Below are 18,317 nucleotides of genomic sequence, written 5' to 3' on the forward strand. Positions count from 1 at the left end.
AAGGGTGGGAAGGCTCTCTGCTCAAAGCAGGCCCAGCTAGAACAGCCCACATTCAGTCAGGTTTTTAATGTCTCCAAGGATGGAGATTCTACAGCTTCTCTGGGCAACAGTTCCAGAGGAAAATCACCTTGATGGTATTGGCGTTACTTACACAAAAATTAGAAAATACAGAGTATTAAAGAAAGCTCCTGCAAGGGTCCAGACAAGGAGCTGTAGGACGAGGCAGCTGTGGGAGGGATGTACTCACTGAGGAGGTGATATCAAAATGGAATATCATGGGCTTTGTCTGGTGTTCTCTCTTCAGAAAAGGCAGGAGAGATTTTAGCACTTTATCTTCATCCACTTCGGGTTCAATGAGTCTGATAGTTTTCATAAGTTCTGTACAGTCAGGCTGCTCTTCTTGCAGTCTCTCATGCAACCTCTTCACATAGAGAGATTTCCCTGTTATAAAAACACCACAAGAATTAAAGCCATTAATATCAGATATATCACATTAAGACCATAATAGACAGAAGGAAATAAAATGTTTAAGTGCCCCACGCCCTAAAATCGCTGAAGCCTCCTAAAAGCCGTTCCAGAAGAAAGTCTAAATCTGGTTTGAGCAGCTGGAGCCTGGAATCCAACACACTGCTCTTATTATCCCTTCCACTGCCTGAGAGAAGCTTTACTGTCCATTAGGACTTGAATCTGCTCTATTTTGTGCTTGTTTCTAAAGTCAAACCTGGGGACAAGGTGACCTCCAGCCTTCATCTCACTGCACTGACCAGTCTGAATTGCTCTTTCTCACCAAGATACTCAAAGCTTGCATACAAAGCCTGGCAAGGTGAACCCCACCGCGGTTCTGAACTCTCAGCAGAGCCCACTCTGCACGTGCCACCTTACCCATGCCAGCTCTTTTGGAGGACACAATCCCCACACACATGTGCTCCTTGAACACGGCCGCAGCCGAGCCGGAGGGCTGGGCCACTCGGAAGTGGTTCTGCAGGTACTGCTGCATCTCCGCCCGTGACCTCTGGGGAATCATGTGCACCTTGCAGTGGCTGAAGGCAGAGGGCAGGTAGCTGTTCTCCCGCTCGCAGTTGCACAGGATGATGAGCCTGTAGGAGCTGTTGTAGCCCCGCAGGCGCTGGAACAGCTCCTCCGCCCTGCAGCTGACGTCGTAGCTGAGCTCGTCTGCGTAGAGCATGGTGTAAATCTTGTCCCCGCCGGGGCAGGGGATGAGGCACCTGCGCAGGAACAGCCCCACCTCCTCGGCGCTGGTGCGGGGCGTGCACAGCAGGACCTCGTCGAAGGTGGGCAGGGGCTGCTCGGGGCTGTTCATGTAAATGGCCAGGGCGGAGCTGAGCACCTCGGAGCGAGGGCAGGTGATCAGGTTGGGCTGGCCCACGCGCAGCAGGTCCTGAGGGAAGTCTCTGGCGACGCGTTCCCTGTCCCCGCCGGCCAGGTTCTTCAGCCACACGCCCAGCGTGTCGATGTCCAGGCAGTTGGGCAGGAAGGAGCCCATGTTGCTCATGTAGCACTCCCAGATGCGCTCCAGCCGGGTGCTCAGGTCCTTCTCCCCATCCAGCAGCACTTGGAAGTCGGAAGCAGCCTTCCCTGAGCTGGGAGGCCCCTGGCTCCCCAGGGCCTTGAGGACGTCCTGCTCGGAGCAGTGGTGGTGGAGAAAGGAGAGCATCATGAGGGCAGCCTGGCTGGGGCTGCCCTGGCCCAGCTCCGAGCACAGGAACACCAGCTGCTCCGCGCTGTAGTAGTTCAGGTAGAAATGCTCCAGCCGCTTTGCGTACATGAAGCTTTTCCAGCTCTCCAGGAAGCTCTCCATGGTCTTGCAGAGGGCTGGCAGCACAGCTGCCATATCCCCTCGCCCTTCCAGCACTGGGATGGGGCCCAGGGAGAAGTCTATAAAAACACAGGCTTCTTTGTGGGGTGAACAATAGACCTGGGCAAGCCAGGAGCGGAAAAGCATGTTCCCAGCTGAGTAAAGGTCTATAAAGGCCTGGGCAAGTCTCTGGACATTGGAAAAGACCTGTGTGAGGACAGAGGAAAAAGAAATGAGATGATGTACAACTTTCAGCCATGAAACCGCTGGAAAGACATTCAATGAAGAGAAAGCCTTTGGTCCCAAGGTGTGTCAGGCCTTGTACAGCAACCACAGACTCTCTGTGACTTTTTAACAGCAGCATCCCCAGGAAACCAAATGGGATTCCCAGCTTTCTACAAAAGCACAGTGATGCTGCCAGCCAGGACAATCCCCAGTGCAGCCAGAGGATAAGGCCACCAGCTCACTAAGGTCTCCAGCTTAGTTCCACCTTATCAAGGAACCAAAGGCAGGAACACCCATGTGGCCTGTGAGCACCACACCCCCAGCAACTCCACTGGCAACCACAGCCCTTAACAGCTTATACTCAAGGGAAAATCCAGCCCCGGCCCCAACACCAGTAACCCCTGGGTTTGGAATCTGACCTCAGAGAACCTCTCCACCTCCAGGCCTTGCTCTCCCTTGGCTGACATGAGCATCAGTTTGTTCTGCAGCTCGCGGAGCTCTGCCAGCGAGTACTTCCAGGAGGCGTCGGCGTCCCCCGAGCTCCCCGGGAGGGTGAAGCGCAGGACGCTGTCCAGGGTGACCTGCCAGAGCAGAGCTTGTCAGCGTGCCTGGGGCCGGGCCAGCAGCCCAGGCAGGAGGGGCGGCAGGAGGAGCTCAGTGACCTCACCTTCTGGCCATCAGCTGGTGCCCTCAGCACATAGACCCCTCTGCTGTTGATGGCAGCTGCCAGGGACAGCGAGGACAGCTCCACGGAGCCATGGCTCTCCTTCACCGTCTTCAGCCACTCCAGGTGCTGAGCCGAGGCGCGCTGTGGGGAGAGGAGACAGCAATGCTCCGAAACCCAGGATCTCTGACTTACAGCTGACCAGGACTAACGGCTCGGGCTGGCACCAGAGTTCTGTGATGGGGAAGGATGAAAGGAATGGCTGAACGCCATTAGCCTGCTCCTTCTGCACAGCTCTTCCTGACCCACTCCCGTGGAGTGCTCCAACACCTCTGGCTACAGAAGGACAGGAGTTCCCAGGCATCTGCCTCCCCTCTTTCACGCCTCAAATTGCACGGGCAAAGTGACACCACTCCACGCTGGAAAGCCTCTCAGTGCCCTGGAGAAACCTGTGCTGCCCAATCACAGCCGCTGCAGTGACTTTTTGTGCCGCAGAAACATCAGATATACTTCCTCCAATAACAGGAGCTGCGGGGACATCCCCACACAGGTGCCATTTGCCCAGGGCAGTCCAACTTCCAGCCAGCCCTGGAAGGCAGAAATGCAGGAGGGTGCAGAGGCCCTGCCCCAGCAGAACTCACCAGTTTCTGGGGAAGGGTCTCATCGCTGTCCAGGGCTCGCCACAGCTTCTGCAAGCAGCGCATGAAGTCCTCGAAGCCCGAGTCGTGGCGGAGCTCGTAGAGCAGGGAGGAGTAGCCGTGCACAGTGCCATGGAAACACGCCACACGGTCCACATCCATGTCGTTCTCCCCCGCCGAGATGGAGGCCAGGTCAACAAACACCTTCAGCTCATTGATGTCTGAAAGAAGGCAGTGAACAACGCATGAGGCAGCTGGGACCCTCATCACCACCTTCTACAGGAAATGCAGGAAGAGTGCTTTGAACAGCAGCTCCCGTGCAGCTGCACTGTCCCCATCAGCTCTCCCAGGCCATCCATCCATCCATCCATGGAGGCCCAGGCAGGATGGGAGCAGTGCCCAGGGCTGTGTGCAGGTCAGACAGCTCAGCTGCCAGACACACAACTCCATCCTCAGACACCGGCTCTGAACGGAGTAGCAGCAGCTACTGCAGCCCTCCAGGCGCAGCCCTGGGAGCAGCAGGGCGGTCACAGTGAGCTGCAGCAGCCCACAGTGCACGGGCACGTTCAAAGGCTCCTCACAGCACGTTCCACACCAAGGCCCAGCAGAGATGTAACTCTGTACCCAGCACTCCCCCGGATCGACAGCAGAAGCTGCCAAGGCACAAAGCAAATGGGTCAGGGATGCAGTGTTCCTTCTGCCCCCACACAAGCTGCCATCCCTTCCAGTACTCTCTGTCTAATTCCTGGATGAGCAGCACACACCTTTCAGTGCTTCTCTGACCCAGCAGACAAACTCCTTCTGCTGGGCCAGCTCCCTCAGGCAGCCACGGCGGGGCACGGTGATCCCCTGCAGCAGCTTCTTGGCTTGCACGAGCTCGGGGCTGATGGAATCCAGCTTCTGGGTCTTGTAGGAGTCAAGCTTTTCTGTCTGGAAAGGAAGTGGTGCAAACACACGCTGAGCCTGGAACTGGGGAATGCCACTGCTCCTGCAGCAGGGAAGGGAAAGCCCTGTGCAAAGCCACACCCCAAGAGAGCAGTATCATCATCACTCTTTAAGGAATGACTACACAAAAGCACTTGGAACATCTGATTTTTACTTCAAATAAGCATTTTGGGACAAGGAATGGCTCTTGACAGACTGGGATAGACTTGTGGGAAGGTTCAAATTTAGCCAACACCCTGACAAGTACAGAGCCAAAGTCAGGGATACTTACTATATGCAACAAGTTTTCCAGGATACTGAAGTCACCAGAGAGGCCTAAACTCTCTTTGACATGGGCAATGATCTTGGCAGCATCAAAGGTTAAATGCATTTCATGGTACTGCTGGATCTGCTGGACTCGCTGCTCAACCCAGTCCGTGCCTTCCGCAGGCCAAAGGCCACAGATGGTGTTCAGCTCCGCTCCGAGATCCTCAGGATGATTTGTGAATTCATGGAAAATTCTATCGACTGCAGAAAGTGTGAGGCTTCCTGATCTGAGATCATCATACAGCATTGCATAGCTGTCAAAGCAAGGGCGGATCACGCTGTCCAAAACATCATCGAGGTCCAACTCAGGAACCATCTCCTCCTCATCGTCCTCCTCCTCCTCCGGATAGTCACACTCATACTCCTCTCCTGCCTTCTGTGCCGCTTCCTCCCAGAACTGCTGGAAGATCAGGCTGTCCTTGAAGGAGTGCATCTTGTGGACAAACTCTTTCAGCTCTGGGCTCAGGCTGTAGAAGGCCTGCAGGGGCCTCCTGCCCACCACCACCACTTGCTTCAGACGCTTGGAGCGGAGATCTTCCGAGTGTTGAAATTCCACTTCAGCTACGCCCACTGCAAAGCAGAGACAGTCAGAGGGAGATCAGGTGGTGCAGCCTGCCTCCAGCTCACCTCATCCCATCCCACAAGCCACAAAACGCTGCCAGGCAGGGCAGCTGGACCCCTGTGAGTGTCATCGGATGCACAAGCATTCACTCGATCCCCCCGGAGCTCTGGGTTTACTTCCCTCCTCACCCTCAGCTTTGGGGTTTAGACTCAAACCTGTTCCCAAAGCCAAGAGATTTTTCAAGGAAAATGCTGTTTTCTGGAGTTGCCACTTTCAGACTGCTCCCCCAGAACTCTACCTCTCATAGACTTCTGCACCTTCCGGCACATGCTCAGGAAGGTTCCGATTGCTTCTTGCTCTCTTCTGAGCTGTGTCACTTCTTCGTGCCTCAACTCCAGCAGATCTCTCAGGCTTCTCATGAGCAGTTCCTTTTCCTCACTTGGCCGTTGCTGGTGCTCTGAAAGAAAACTCACCTGGAGTGACAAAGCAGACACTTCCCACGCCCTGCACACCAACTCAGGTTGGGAAATGTCACAGAGTCACAAACCCTGCAGTGACAACACAAACTGGAACTGGGAGCTCCCTGCCAGGCCAAGGGACAGCACTCCAAACTGCTGCAGCATCTCCTGAGCACTGCCAAACCCCCTGCAGCCCCTCCTGAGCGCTGCCCACCTCCCTGAGTGCTGCCCACCCCCCCTGAGCGCTGCCCACCCCCCTGCAGCCCCTCCTGAGCGCTGCCCACCTCCCTGAGCGCTGCCCACCTCCCTGAGCGCTGCCCACCCCCCTGCAGCCCCTCCTGAGCGCTGCCCACCCCCCTGCAGCCCCTCCTGAGCACTGCCCACCCCCCTGAGCACTGCCCACCCCCCTGCAGCAATGCTCTAGGCCAACCATGCCCCCTCTGAACCCATCTCTTACTCGTGTCCCAAATGCAGAGGAACTGTTCCCTGTGCTGGAAAACCTCCTCCAGGTGTTTCACGAGGATGCGGCCGCTGTGGATGTCATCGGTGACAACCGTGAGCACAGAGTCTGCTGTGGCCATGACGTCCTTTGCTTCCTCTGTAAGTTTGTCCAGAATGTTTCCCTTTGTTCCTGTTCCAGAAACAAAGCACGTCACGTTTCCCAAAAAACAGGCAGCACCAGGAGCCTTTCCATGCAATGGCACAGAGCCCTTCCAGCTCCTGTGGAAGCCCTTCCCAAGAGCCTGTGGACTCACACCACCCTCCAACCCCTCATGTCCTTCTGAACTAAACCAGATCTCAGGACAGCACTTTGGAAACCTTCCAGGGAGAGCCCAGACCCAAATCCTGTGGGGCAAACAAAAGCCACCTGGATCTGTTCACTTGGCCATCTCCTTGGCATTTTTATGTGCCAAAAACTTGTGAGAACTTCTCAGAGGAAGAGGTTATGGTCTGCAAATCCTGAGGAAGCTGCAATGCAGGAATAGCGGCTCCCTCTTCCTTGGCCTTCCCTCTCCAAACCCAAGCTGAATACTTCAAGCTTTGAGACAAGGACTAAAATAAGAGCAGGACAATTTCTCTCTGCCGCTGTGTGCAGTGGCAGCAGTGAGGCAGAGAAACCCAACTACAGACCTACCATTAAAGCTGAAGATGTGTTTGATGTCAGGCCACGTGAGCAGGTGGTGCAGAATCTTATCAAAATCCCCCTCAGACTGCCCACCCCTGACTGGCCACGACTTCACCATGACAGCAGACACGAGCTGGCTGAACTGGCCCAAGTTGTAGGCAGAGATCTTCTCCAGGAGATTGCTGTGCATCTGCCAGGGCACACAGAGAGGGCAGGGGCGTGTCAGACCTTGGGGTGCCACTGTGCCTGTGTCTCAAAAGTGGCACTGACCCCAAGGAGTCACCTCCAGCGCCAAGCTATATCCCAAAACAGCCCTGTGACACAACTGACACCAGAGCTGACGGAAAACACATCACAAACATTCCCCACCGACCCCATCTTCTGATTTCTTGTGGATATTTTTTGTTGCTGGCTTAACAAGCAATCCACAGCAACTCAAGCAACATCCACCTCCCCTTCCACCACGAGGCACATCTCTTTGCAATAGAACTGCTGTGAAGTTGCACTTTCTTTCTCCTCCCAGGGCAAACACAATACCTGGCAAGCTGCAGTTACAGCCTCTGTGGCACAGTTCTGGAAGCACCAGCTGATGGAGGAGTCCATCTGCGTGATCCAGCGCTGCTGACAACAGTACACCAGGATTTGGTTCAGTGGAGGCTCCTGAAGGGCAAAAGGGAGATTTCTCATCACCTCAGTCTCCAAAGTGTTTCTCCTGACAGCACAAAGCAGAACCGCTATCAAGGCAATAAAAGGAACCTGAGCATCAGCCCAATTCTGAGGGCCTGGAAGAGAGATCAAACCAATAAATGCTTGGAAAATATTTTAACAATTTCCCTCTAAAGTGGGAATTCTATTACTGAATATCCACGTCTCCAAGACAAGCTCATAGCAGAAAATATTTGTTTCCTGATTTCACCGTGAAAATCAATGGCTTAAAGAAACGTGTAACTGCTGCAGAAAGGAGATGAGGAGATATACAGGGTCAGTTTCGAAGGGACTTTCACACATGGGTGTGCATTTGGGAGCCTCAACAGCACCATTTGTGCACAAGGAACGAAAAGAGAAGCACCAGCTTGGCTTCTCTGAGCCCCTGGGCCTTTATTTTGCAATCATTGGTTCTTAAAACTACAGAGGTGACAAGTGCTCAGAATGTGGATTTCCTCTGAAGCACCAGGCCCTGCAGCCAGGCCCCTGACACAGAGGTTCCAGCGTGGGACATTGTCACAGCCAACTGCTGAGCCTCCAGAACCTGGTTTAGAAGAGCAATGGCAACTGCTTTGCCAAAGCCACCGTGTTTCCACGTGCTCCTGCTCCAAGCACGGCACAGGTCACCCCCTCTGCCCTGGGCCAGCAGCCAGGACTGCCTGGAGAATCCCCTACCTGCTGGATCCTTTTCTTCAGATCTGCAAGTAAAGTGTTCCTCCACATCTGGGTGAAGTCCTCATCTGGAAAGCTGATAGTCACAAACTTATTCCAGGCCTGCAAGCAAACAAACCCAAACCACTGAGTGCTGAGATTCCATAGAGAAGGAAATGAACAGAACAACGTAGAAGAGATGCCCCACACTCCTCAGAGAGCCTGCCCTCCTTCCAGATGTTTCCATGCTTGGGAAAAGGAGCACTCCCAGAGCTGCACAAGGCAGCTTTTAAGCCCAGAGGGGCAGGGGCTGCTCTGAGCTTTGCCTGCCCAGAGAACAAAGCAGTGGGACACACTGGGAGCAAGACAACAGCAACGAGGGGCAGCTCCTCACCCAACAATGCCTTTAGGAACAGCCAAGGAAGAGCAGGACCAATTCCAGCCCCCTGCTCCTCAGCCCAGAAGCGTTTCAAAGACTGCCCATCCCCATCCCACAGCTGCAGAGCCCAGCAAAGAGCCAGACTCGAGACCTTGGCTAAGCTACGGTAAAACCCCTTTTTATTGCCGTTATTGGAAGATGACAAACCCGAAGCTCAGAGTAGGAAGAGAAGTTCACGTGTTCCAGGCGCTCCTCCAGCAACTTCTGCTTTAAAACGTTTCTGAACCAGGCTCGAGTGTCCCTCAGAGCTCCCCTGAGCAGCTCTGCCACTGGAACTCCCTGCACAGCATCCCCTGCAGCCTGCCCCACGCAGAGGGGAAGGCAAAAAAACACACACAGTTCAAGCAGGACGGCAACACACAACAGACTGAAATCGGTATTTCCAAAGAGGAGGCCCAAACGCATCCAGAACACGCAAAATCCCAGCGACAGACCCAGCACTGAAAGAGAAAGAGCGGAGAGAGGCTGGAAAAGGGCAGTGCTTACAGGCAGCTTGTGCTGAAGCTTGTCCCAGGAAATAAAGACAACAAATGTTTAAGGGGAAACAAAACCAGACTTAAAAAGAAGCTTATCACAACAAATCTGGGCATCTGACCTTATTTGCAATAAGAACCAAAGTCATGAGGTGGTTCCACAGCTCTCTGAAAGTACCACAGCCTTGCTTAGAGTGTGAAGTTCTTCAGACTGAGACTGGATCTGATCTACACCCGGTCGGTTGCACCACACTTGTTTTATTTCCGGGTACCTTGCTTGTATCAAGCCAAGAGTTCCCTGGCACTCACCTCTGGGGGCTGAAGCTGGGCCACCTTGGCAATCAGGATGGCAGCAGAGGCTGGGATCAGGAACCACTCCACTCTCCTGGCAGCCTTGCAGAGCCTCTCGTGCAGCCTGAGGCAGCAGGACAAGCAGCACTCCCAAGAACGAGCTCCCAGAGCTCTGCAGGGCAGCAACACAGAGGGAAAATTAGTTTTCTGCTCCAAGGAAAAATAAAAAAATAATTTAAAAAAAAATCACAAACAAAGTAAAAACCCTGTTGGGATGCAAATCCCTCTGGGCCCCATTCACAGAGGCTCAGAAGAACTCAGAAATGTGAGGGCTGAATTAAAACCTTCAGAGAAACAAAAATACATAAATCCACGCAGATGTGAGGCAGAAATGTAAGTTTAGTTTTAAATAAGTAGAGAATTTTTTAAGCGCCTTAAGCAAATAAAGAGCCTGTATTAGTGAGTGAGAAAAGCCCTGAGGCCTCGTTTCAAGTTCTAGCAGAGTTAATTTAGCCTTGGACATAAATAAAACAAAGTATCAGTGCTGGCATTCCCAGACGGAGCAGACAGAACCCTGTACATAGAACTTGTGTAAGAAATTATGAGCACTTCTGTGCATCAATGCTAGGCCTGGATAGGTCCAAGAAGACAGTAGCAGAATCCTGTTTGTGGCTGATTGGGTAAAAAAAAGAATAAAAATGCACTGCTCTGAGAATGCAAAAGAGGCTGCTGCTTCTGCCTGGGCCATAGGCACTCTGTGCTGGAAGGGTTTCTGCAAAATGGCAGAAACTGAAACTCTGTGAGACTGACCTAGCCCTGCAATAAACTACTTTTACAACAACCCAGCCGCTCTCATCTTCCCTGAAGACCCTAGGAGCGCGACAAAACCCCGCCAGATTCAAACACAGCGCACGGTGTGGCAGCTGCCTCCCTCAGACGGATTTAAAAGTGGGACAGAGCCCCAAGGTTCTTCTCTTCAGAGGCTGAGGCACACGGGCACGGCCCCAGCGCTGGGGCAGGCGCAGACAATGCTCTCACCACGGCGCACTGACCTGGCTGGGGGCTCATCCAGGGCACACCGCACTGTGTCCACAAGCTTCTCCACCACCTGAGGACAGAAAGACAAAGATATGGAACTTGGAAGCAATTTTACGGACCGACTTCTGATTAGCTGAGGAAAAGGGAACTCACTATTCCTTCACATCCTCTCCAACACTTTTATAAATACACTGTAAGATAGCAGGACTTATTTACGGGATGTCAGAGCCAATGCCTGGGCAGCTTTTACGTGCACAAGCACAACCGGTGCTTCCTACAATTTGGGGGCATCAAATTATTATTAACTATTATTAACGGCATTATTATTAACTATTATTAATATTTCATAATAATTATTTTATAATAATTTTATATAATATTATTTATAATAATTTATATGTAAAATTATAAATAATTTTATTTATAATTTAATAATAATAATAATAATTGTTAACTATTATTAACTGCAAGGTGCTACTCCTGCTGTCCTCGCACCAATACAAGAGTTTTCACAGGAAAGCCTCCCAAACCAGCAGCCCCTTGTCCAACCCTCCTGTGAGAAAAAGCAGTTTCAGGTACACATCTGAGGATTCAAACACTTGCCATTGCTAACCAAGAGCAAATGCAGCTAAGGACACGCTGCTCTCATCGATGCCAACACCACCTTTTGCTGCAGACACACCCCCAACTCCCTCCCCGAGCAGTCTCTGACTCCAGAGCAGCTATTTTTGCTTTTAGCTGGGTTTGAAGCTCTTTGTGCTGTGACCTGCTGCCAGCCCCAGCCCCCTCAGCGATGGTCAGTCCTGCCAAAAGACACCCAGTGCGAGCCTTCATCCCAGAGCTGGGTAAAGCTGCCAGAAGACAAACCTCAGAGCAACCCCAGGAGATGTCAATGTCCTCCAGTCTGTAGTAAACACCTTGAAGAGTAACTAACAGGTCACTGGAGAAGTCTCTTATGAACTCAGCCAGGCTCTCCAGGGGCAGCAGGCAGAGCCAGGACCTGACCAGAGTCTCATCAAATTCCATCAAATACTTCTTTTCTCTCATTTGTTCCAGCAGGGTCGCCCTGGAGGGGAGACAAAACAAAACCTTCAGGATTCCAAGAAGAGAAGGCCCAGGGAGGAGTCTCCTCCTCATTCCTGTGCTTTGTCACTGCAGCTGAGGATCAGCAGAGTCCCCAGGGGTGGCAGAGCAGAGCCAAACCACTGAGCACAAGCACTCAGGGAAAATAAACTCCAGGTCTTGCTCAGTCTGTACACAACACGAGCAGCTTTAGCTCCCACCTGCTCCCTGGCTGGCAGAATTGGGGATCTGTGTTTGAGGGTCACACTCAGTGACCTCTGAGCCACCAGCCGTGCCCAAATACCCCAAACAACCTCCCTCAACACGTGACATTTCATGCTCTTTAAAAATGAGAGAGGAAACAAAAATCAAAACAAAACAAAAGAGATGAAGAGAAGTGATCAGCTCCAGCACTGGGGGTAACTGGGAGCTCTGGAAAACTCACACATCTCGCTTCCTGCTCCTGGTTTCAGTAAAGGGAATCCCTTCCAGCCCTGCCCAGACATCCTCCTCCACCAGCCGGTGCTCCTGCTGCAGGGGAGCAGCAAAGGAATGCAGAAGGGGAAGGATCCACACCCACTGGTCTACACCACGTTCAATGCATCTCTGGCACAAGTTTATCAGCTCGACCTTCAAGCTAAATAAAATAAAATAAAAACCAACAGAACAAACACACTGAGTGAAGGAACAGCTTTATCCAGGCCTTGAGAACACCCTAGAGGTGTGGGAGGCTACATCTCAGTCTCCCCACGTACCTTCCAGTAACCTCTGGTCATTATTTTAGCCCCATCTACTCTTCACTGCAGAGTCCACCTGTCCAGGTTTAAGGCCCGGAGCTGCAGCATTCCTGAATCTCTCTGCACAGACCCAATCCTTTATCTACAGCCTGCCCATGGGCCCCCCCAGCCCTGTGACACCCACACAGAGAAAGAAATGCAACGGCTGCAGCTGTGCAAGTGAAGAACTGCAAATCCAGTGCCAGGCGAGCAGTCAGATTACAAGCTGGTAAGCAGGCACTCCAGGGACAAACCAGCCAAAGGTGTGGAATGATGCACTGCAACCTTGCCTGGATGTTAGGCCCGCTTCAAACAGCAGGCCGGAACTGAGACCTCCAAAGATCCCTTCAGATGTGACTTCTTCTGTGGCTCTCTGGCAGCAGAGAGCTGGATCCCTGCTGTTTGATCAGAGGGTGCTACCCCTGAGCAGCGCCGGCGCGGTCACTCAGAAGGCACACGGAGCACCTACCTGGTAACTTCTGCAAAAGCCTGTTTGATGCGATGAATCTCATCCTTTACATCTTGTTGTGACACCTGATCCAAGCACAAGAGGCTGCACAGGTCAGCCAGGTCCTTTTTAAATGCTGTGAGCGAACAGTTCTCAACTACCACAAGAATGGTGAACCCCAGAGCCAGTTTGCTCTGGACAACTCTGGGCTCTGCAGCTGCTTCTGCTGCAAGGAAAGGGAGAGCTATCTTCCTCATGTGATTCAGCAGCAACTCTTCCACCTGGGACAAAGAAGGGAAGAAATAAACCGGTCACAACATCAGTCTCTCTCTTCTGAAGCCAATGTCTTCTCCCAGCTCCAGCGAGGCCACAGGACAGGAAGGAGCAGCCCTGACAACCAAAAAAGACAACGTGGCATTTCTGCCACATTTCCTAACTACGTCAATTGAGAAATTTTGGATTCCAGAAGCCCTGCTGGCATCACTGCTTAGAACAGGATCAGGAACTTCTCCCAAAAAGAGGGCAGGTTTGGAGCAAGAGATGAGCACAGGGAAGTTGTTTGTGACAAAACAACTGGCAGCAAAACCTAAGGGCAAGGCTTAGGAAATCAGCATCCAGACACAAAACCCACTCAGGTGTGACGTCCCCACGTCCCAGCTCTGCTGCTGCCCCTGGTGGGAGGGCTCCCAGGAGCACAGGCTGACTGAAGCCCCCAGGGCAGTCACCCACCCCTGAAGGATCCCCACCCAATGGTGACAGGAAAAGCAAACTTAACCCAGCAAGGTCAACAGCAAAATGAAGGTTTGGGCTCAGTGAGGGGAGGTTTTCTGTCTCTGTGCAAGAGAAGGGATTACCTGCGCTGTGCTGAAGTCCAGCTCTACCCACAGTGTCGGCCTGCCATCATACACTCGCTGGGCCACTGCCACATCACGGAACTGCTTCAGCTGCCCAAAGAAGTTCCTCACGTTGTCAGGGCTCCAGGTCCCAAGAATGCTGAAGATACTTTCTAACATAACATTGGCAGCTATTTTCTTCCCTTCCGCCACTTCCTTGTTTTTATCACCAGCAAATCTCTGCCAAGCAGTTTTGAACTTGGAAGGCTTTGCACACACGATGTCATCGTACTGGTGCCACTCTGGAACAGCAACACAGGGAGAACACAGGAAAATAATCAATGCAGTCAGGTGCCTTCTCTCTTCCAGCTGCCACAGCAATACCCCAGCAGCCCATTTGAGCTCCCAGCTTCAGACAGGGCTGTCTGGCAGGAATGCTGGGCCACGGGACAGCACGGATCACCCCAAGGTGCAGGTCCAGCCAGCAGAGCTCACCTCCATTGTTGAGCAAGGTCTTTTTGATCAATAAGCAGCGATTCACGTGCTCTTTGGATTCTGGAGTCTTGTAAATGAACTCATATTCCCCCTTCCCAGAGTTCACCCAGTACTTGTAAGGAATGTATTTATCCAGGATTTCTTTGGAGAGAGTTACAGCACCTTCGATGAGGTATCCATGCTCTCCCAGATGCCTTGGGGACACAAGCACAGCAAAGGCAGGCAAAGGACACGTTAGCTGATCTACAGGCCCCCTTTTCCATGCATTTCTCCATTTCTAATAGGAACGGTGACCGCTCTTTCACGAGAGCATGTCAGAGCAGTTCTCTCCACTGTGAACCCCTCTGCTGCAGCTCCCAGGTGTGGGCACAGGGCCACACCCTGCACAGCACCTGGGGCCCCGGGGGACCCCTCTGCCAGAGCAGGGAGCACTCACCGGGTGCAGTTCAGCTCACAGATGTTGTCCTTCCAGTTGGCGTAGGGAGGAACGCCCTGAGCCCTGATGAACACTTTATGGGTCTCGGGGTTGAGCTTGAAGTCCTTGGACAGTATTGCATGGAAATAGACCGTAACACCCTCATTGCGGCCCACAGAACTGCAGGAAAGAGTTGGAGGGGAAATAGAAGGCATTCTGTTGGGGTGTTTTAATTGCACAAATCACTGTAGGCATCAAATCAGACTTGGGGTGCCAGCTGAGAGGCTGCAAGACCCATAAACCCTGGCAGCAGTTCACTCAGACTGATGTTTGAGCAGGTCTAGCACAAAGCCCAGTATAAAAAGTAAAAGTGGGCTCCTGAAGGCAGCAGGAGATGCTCTGGCCCAGCAGAATCACCTGGAACGGCTACACTCTGCAGCTCACACATAAAGCAAAAGATCAAAACAGCTCCTCACACTATTCACCGAAAGCGTTGGGTGTGTGAAGCAAGAGCAAGAAATAAGAGAATAATCTCTTTTTTATGCATCAGATACTCAAGCAGGTTCAACACATCACCCAGGACATCGCCTGTGCTGCAGCTCCCACTCAACACTGGCTGTGCACAACCACTTCACCTCAGCTTCAAAACAATTCCATTTCCACATGTCCAAGGTACATCCTGACCCCATCCCAGCACCTCAGTCTAGAGTCCTGTTAGTGGAGAATGCAGGAGAGCAAAAGGGCTGTTCTCACCTTTCTTTAATCTTTTCCACAGGTTTCTGGTTCTTTTGTTCCTTTTTGTTCTTGGGGCTGTCTGCTGTAGCCACAGCACTCTCCTTTCTGGCAGCCTCAGCTCCCTGGCTCGGACTTGTCTTCTCACTCACCTTAGGCATTTTCTCACTTGGGGTCTGGCTTTTCTCGTCTGTGTTTGCATTCTGCAACAGGGACGCAAACGATGCCCAGTGAAACAAGAGACCCTGGAAGCACAACATCTCCTGCTGCACCACCAGCTCCATCCTCCTGGAAATACTGATCCCTCGCCGAGGGGAGCCGCTGGTCAAGGAAAGCAGCACGTGATGGAAGAGGAGCCCAAGCACACTGCCAAGCAGCTGGGCCAGCGAGCCCCGGGTCCCAGGGCGTGGGGTGTAAAGTGAAAGAGAACCCACAGCAACTCCCAGCTTGCCAGGCACAAAGCACAGCAGCCCCTCGGTTCACGGGGATCCCAGAGCTCTCCAGGGAGCACAGCTGCCCGGAGAGGAGACACCTCCCAGTCCTGGGGGTAACTGAGCCACCCCTCAGCGAGAGCTGGGCTAGAACTGACACCCGGGAGAACAGAACTCAAACAAGAGCCTCCCCAGTTCCTCCTGCGTCCCTGGGCTGGCGCTCCTCAGCCCCACTGACAGCACGAGCAAGCCACAGTGGCAAAGGGAAGCTGTGCCCACTGCAACTCAGAGTTCACTCGCACTCACCTTGACAGTGGAACTGCTCCCCTTCTGCTTGGGCTCCTTGGCAGCCTGCGGGCCCCGGGCCCCAGGGGAGGTCTTGCTCTCAGCTTTGCTTTGGGGGGCTCCCTCGGCAGGAGGCAGCCCAGAGGGATTCGCTCCCTGCCCTGCTGCCAGCGGCTCCTCGCTGCTGCCCCGGGCCTGGGAAGGTGCCGTGGCTGCTGGCAGCTGGCCGGGGGCACCAGGGTCCCGTTCCACAGGAGCCCTGGCTGTGTCTCCGTGCTCCGGGGCCGCTCCATGGTCCCCTGGGGCCGCGGCACTGGGAGCTGTGCTGCCGTGCTCTGCAGGGCTCAGCCCCTCTCCTTCCGGCCCGCCCGCTTCCTTCCCCAGGTGTGCCAAATCCCCGCCGCCTTCAGGTGCATCTCCGCTGGCATCAGTGAGTCCATCAGCACCCGGCTGCGCTCCCCCAGCGCCGGCGGCTTGGATTTCCTGAGGAACACACAGCTCCGTGTCAGGCAGCTCCGTGCTCTGAGCTGGGGCCGTGCTTTCAGGAGGCAGAGAGTCCTGCTCCCCGGAGATGGAAGTACGTTTCTTTGCTTTGCTCTTCTTCCTTTTCTATTAAAAAAAAAGAAGAAAAACAAAGACCACAATGTCTGTTTATTCATCGCCGAAGGGAAACTCTTTGTCACCTCCTCCACTGCAGCAAGTACCAACGTCTTCCTGCTACACGGGGCTAACAGAGAACAACAGGGAACGATCAGGAAGGGGAGGGAGGAGACCAGCCAGTGAAATGCAAATAACTCCTGAGAACGGTGGAGGTTTAGAATCCAAGCCTCGCTCAGCAGGAGCCCGGAGCAGCGCTGCAGCGTCTAAGCTGAGTTGTGCAATTCGCGCTTTCCCCCGGCTCCGCAGCCCTGCAGGCACAGCACGGCCAGCAAGCACAGCCAGCTCCTCCTGCAGGAAGGCAGGCAGCGGCTCCCCGATGGCCAGAGGGGTGTGGGGGACGCAGCCCGGCCTCCTCACTCCACGCCAGGCAGCAGCAGGACACGGCTGCTCCCAGCAGGATCCTCACCTTCCTCAGCGGAGGAGCCACCTCAGCAGAGTCGCCCGCCCCGCGCTGAGCCGAGGGCTCTGTGCTGTCCTCTGGAGCTGTGGTGTACTCCAGCACCGAGGGTCCCCCCTCCTCCTTCAGTGTCTCAGCAGAGGAGGGAGATCCACCCGCAGTGTCCCGTGCGGTGTCTGAGGCGTCGGGCAGAGCTCTGGCTCCGTCCATCGCCCTCGGGCTCCTCTGCTTCAGTGGTGGGAGAAAGCCCAACAGCAGCTTCTCCTTTCACCTCTTCCTCTGCATCAGGGGCTGGAGGGACCTGCACCTCTTTTCTCTCTGCAATGGAGGGAAATTAATTATTTAACTGGAAACTCACACCCCGGTGGGGCTGCAGGGCGGTTTGGGTTGGAAGGGACATTAAAGCTCTTCTCGTTCCACCCCTGCCACAGGCAGGGACACCTTGCACTGGAACAGGTCACTCCAAGCCCCTAAATGAGTGAGACAATCAGAATAAAAGGTAAAACTCTTGGCCTGAGATGAAGGCAGTTTAACAGGACAGAAAAGAAAAGGAAAATGATAATAATGATAAAGGAATATGCAGAGCAAGCGATGCACAGGGTGCTTGCTCACCACCCACTGAGTGATCCCAGCCAGCCCCCGAGCAGGGGCCATCACCCCCAGGCCAAATCCCCCAGTGCTTCCTTCAGCACGGTGCCCCGTGCTCTGGAACGTCCCTCTGGGCACGGGGGCAGCTCTCCTGGCTCTGCCCCCTCCCAGCTCCTCGCTGCCCAGGAGCCTGAGAAGTCCTTGGCTTAGTGTAAGCACTGCTCAGCAGAGCTGAGCCATCGGGCTGTTATCAACAGGAGCCTCATCCCGAATCCAAACACAGCTCGTGGGAACAATAACCTCCGTCCCAGCCAGAGTCAGGACACGAACACACAGGAGCTGTTTGCTGCTCCCTGTTCAGCTCCCACCAGCAGTACCAGCACCCTGTGCAGCCCCTGCCCTGCCCAAGGCCCTGCCAGCTGCAGAATAACAAAGGAACCAGAGCACTGAGGTACAGCTCCATCCCTGCCCCTCCTGCAGACACAGAGGCAGCAGCAGCGCTGGCAACCTGTGAGCCTGTGCCAGCACCTGGACCCCAGGGACAGGGCAGGGGCACGTCCCAGCTGGCACAGCCTCTGGGGTGGCATTGTGACCGCTCCCACTCTGCTGAGGCCTTTCCAGGAAGGCAGAGGAAACTCCCTTTTTATCTTCACAGCTTCATCCAGTCCTTCAAAAATCCGTGGAAGGGCAGCTCCAGGCCCAGCCAGGCAGCAGAGCAGATCTCTGCCTGCTGCAGGGGTTTCACAGTCCCCTCCACACTGCCTCTACCCCAATTCTGAGAGCAAAAGCTTTGAACCTCAGCTACTTTGGATGTTCTTCCTACAGCATTTCAGAGCTGGAGATCCCAGGTTTGCAACC

The 18,317-nt window shown here is 53.8% G+C and overlaps 1 protein-coding gene across 1 annotated transcript in view; it reads right to left on the minus strand.

Annotated features, from left to right (window-relative positions):
* Positions 1-17,083, minus strand: part of RNF213 (ring finger protein 213) — a 42,585-nt gene extending 25,502 nt beyond the window's left edge. Inside the window, 24 exon segments of the mRNA XM_040081487.2 lie at positions 248-441; positions 883-2,023; positions 2,461-2,622; positions 2,709-2,849; positions 3,347-3,564; positions 4,108-4,273; positions 4,560-5,164; positions 5,455-5,613; positions 6,072-6,245; positions 6,750-6,930; positions 7,278-7,400; positions 8,121-8,219; positions 8,683-8,835; positions 9,318-9,471; positions 10,352-10,407; positions 11,205-11,403; positions 11,845-12,036; positions 12,645-12,904; positions 13,478-13,758; positions 13,952-14,145; positions 14,388-14,546; positions 15,120-15,301; positions 15,836-16,423; positions 16,881-17,083. Coding sequence (XP_039937421.1) covers positions 248-441; positions 883-2,023; positions 2,461-2,622; positions 2,709-2,849; positions 3,347-3,564; positions 4,108-4,273; positions 4,560-5,164; positions 5,455-5,613; positions 6,072-6,245; positions 6,750-6,930; positions 7,278-7,400; positions 8,121-8,219; positions 8,683-8,835; positions 9,318-9,471; positions 10,352-10,407; positions 11,205-11,403; positions 11,845-12,036; positions 12,645-12,904; positions 13,478-13,758; positions 13,952-14,145; positions 14,388-14,546; positions 15,120-15,301; positions 15,836-16,423; positions 16,881-17,081 — 5,982 coding nt within the window. The 5' untranslated portion in view covers positions 17,082-17,083.
* Positions 17,084-18,317: the final 1,234 nt, after the last annotated feature.

This window comes from Hirundo rustica, chromosome 18 (assembly GCF_015227805.2).
Source record: "Hirundo rustica isolate bHirRus1 chromosome 18, bHirRus1.pri.v3, whole genome shotgun sequence".
NCBI lineage: Eukaryota > Metazoa > Chordata > Aves > Passeriformes > Hirundinidae > Hirundo > Hirundo rustica.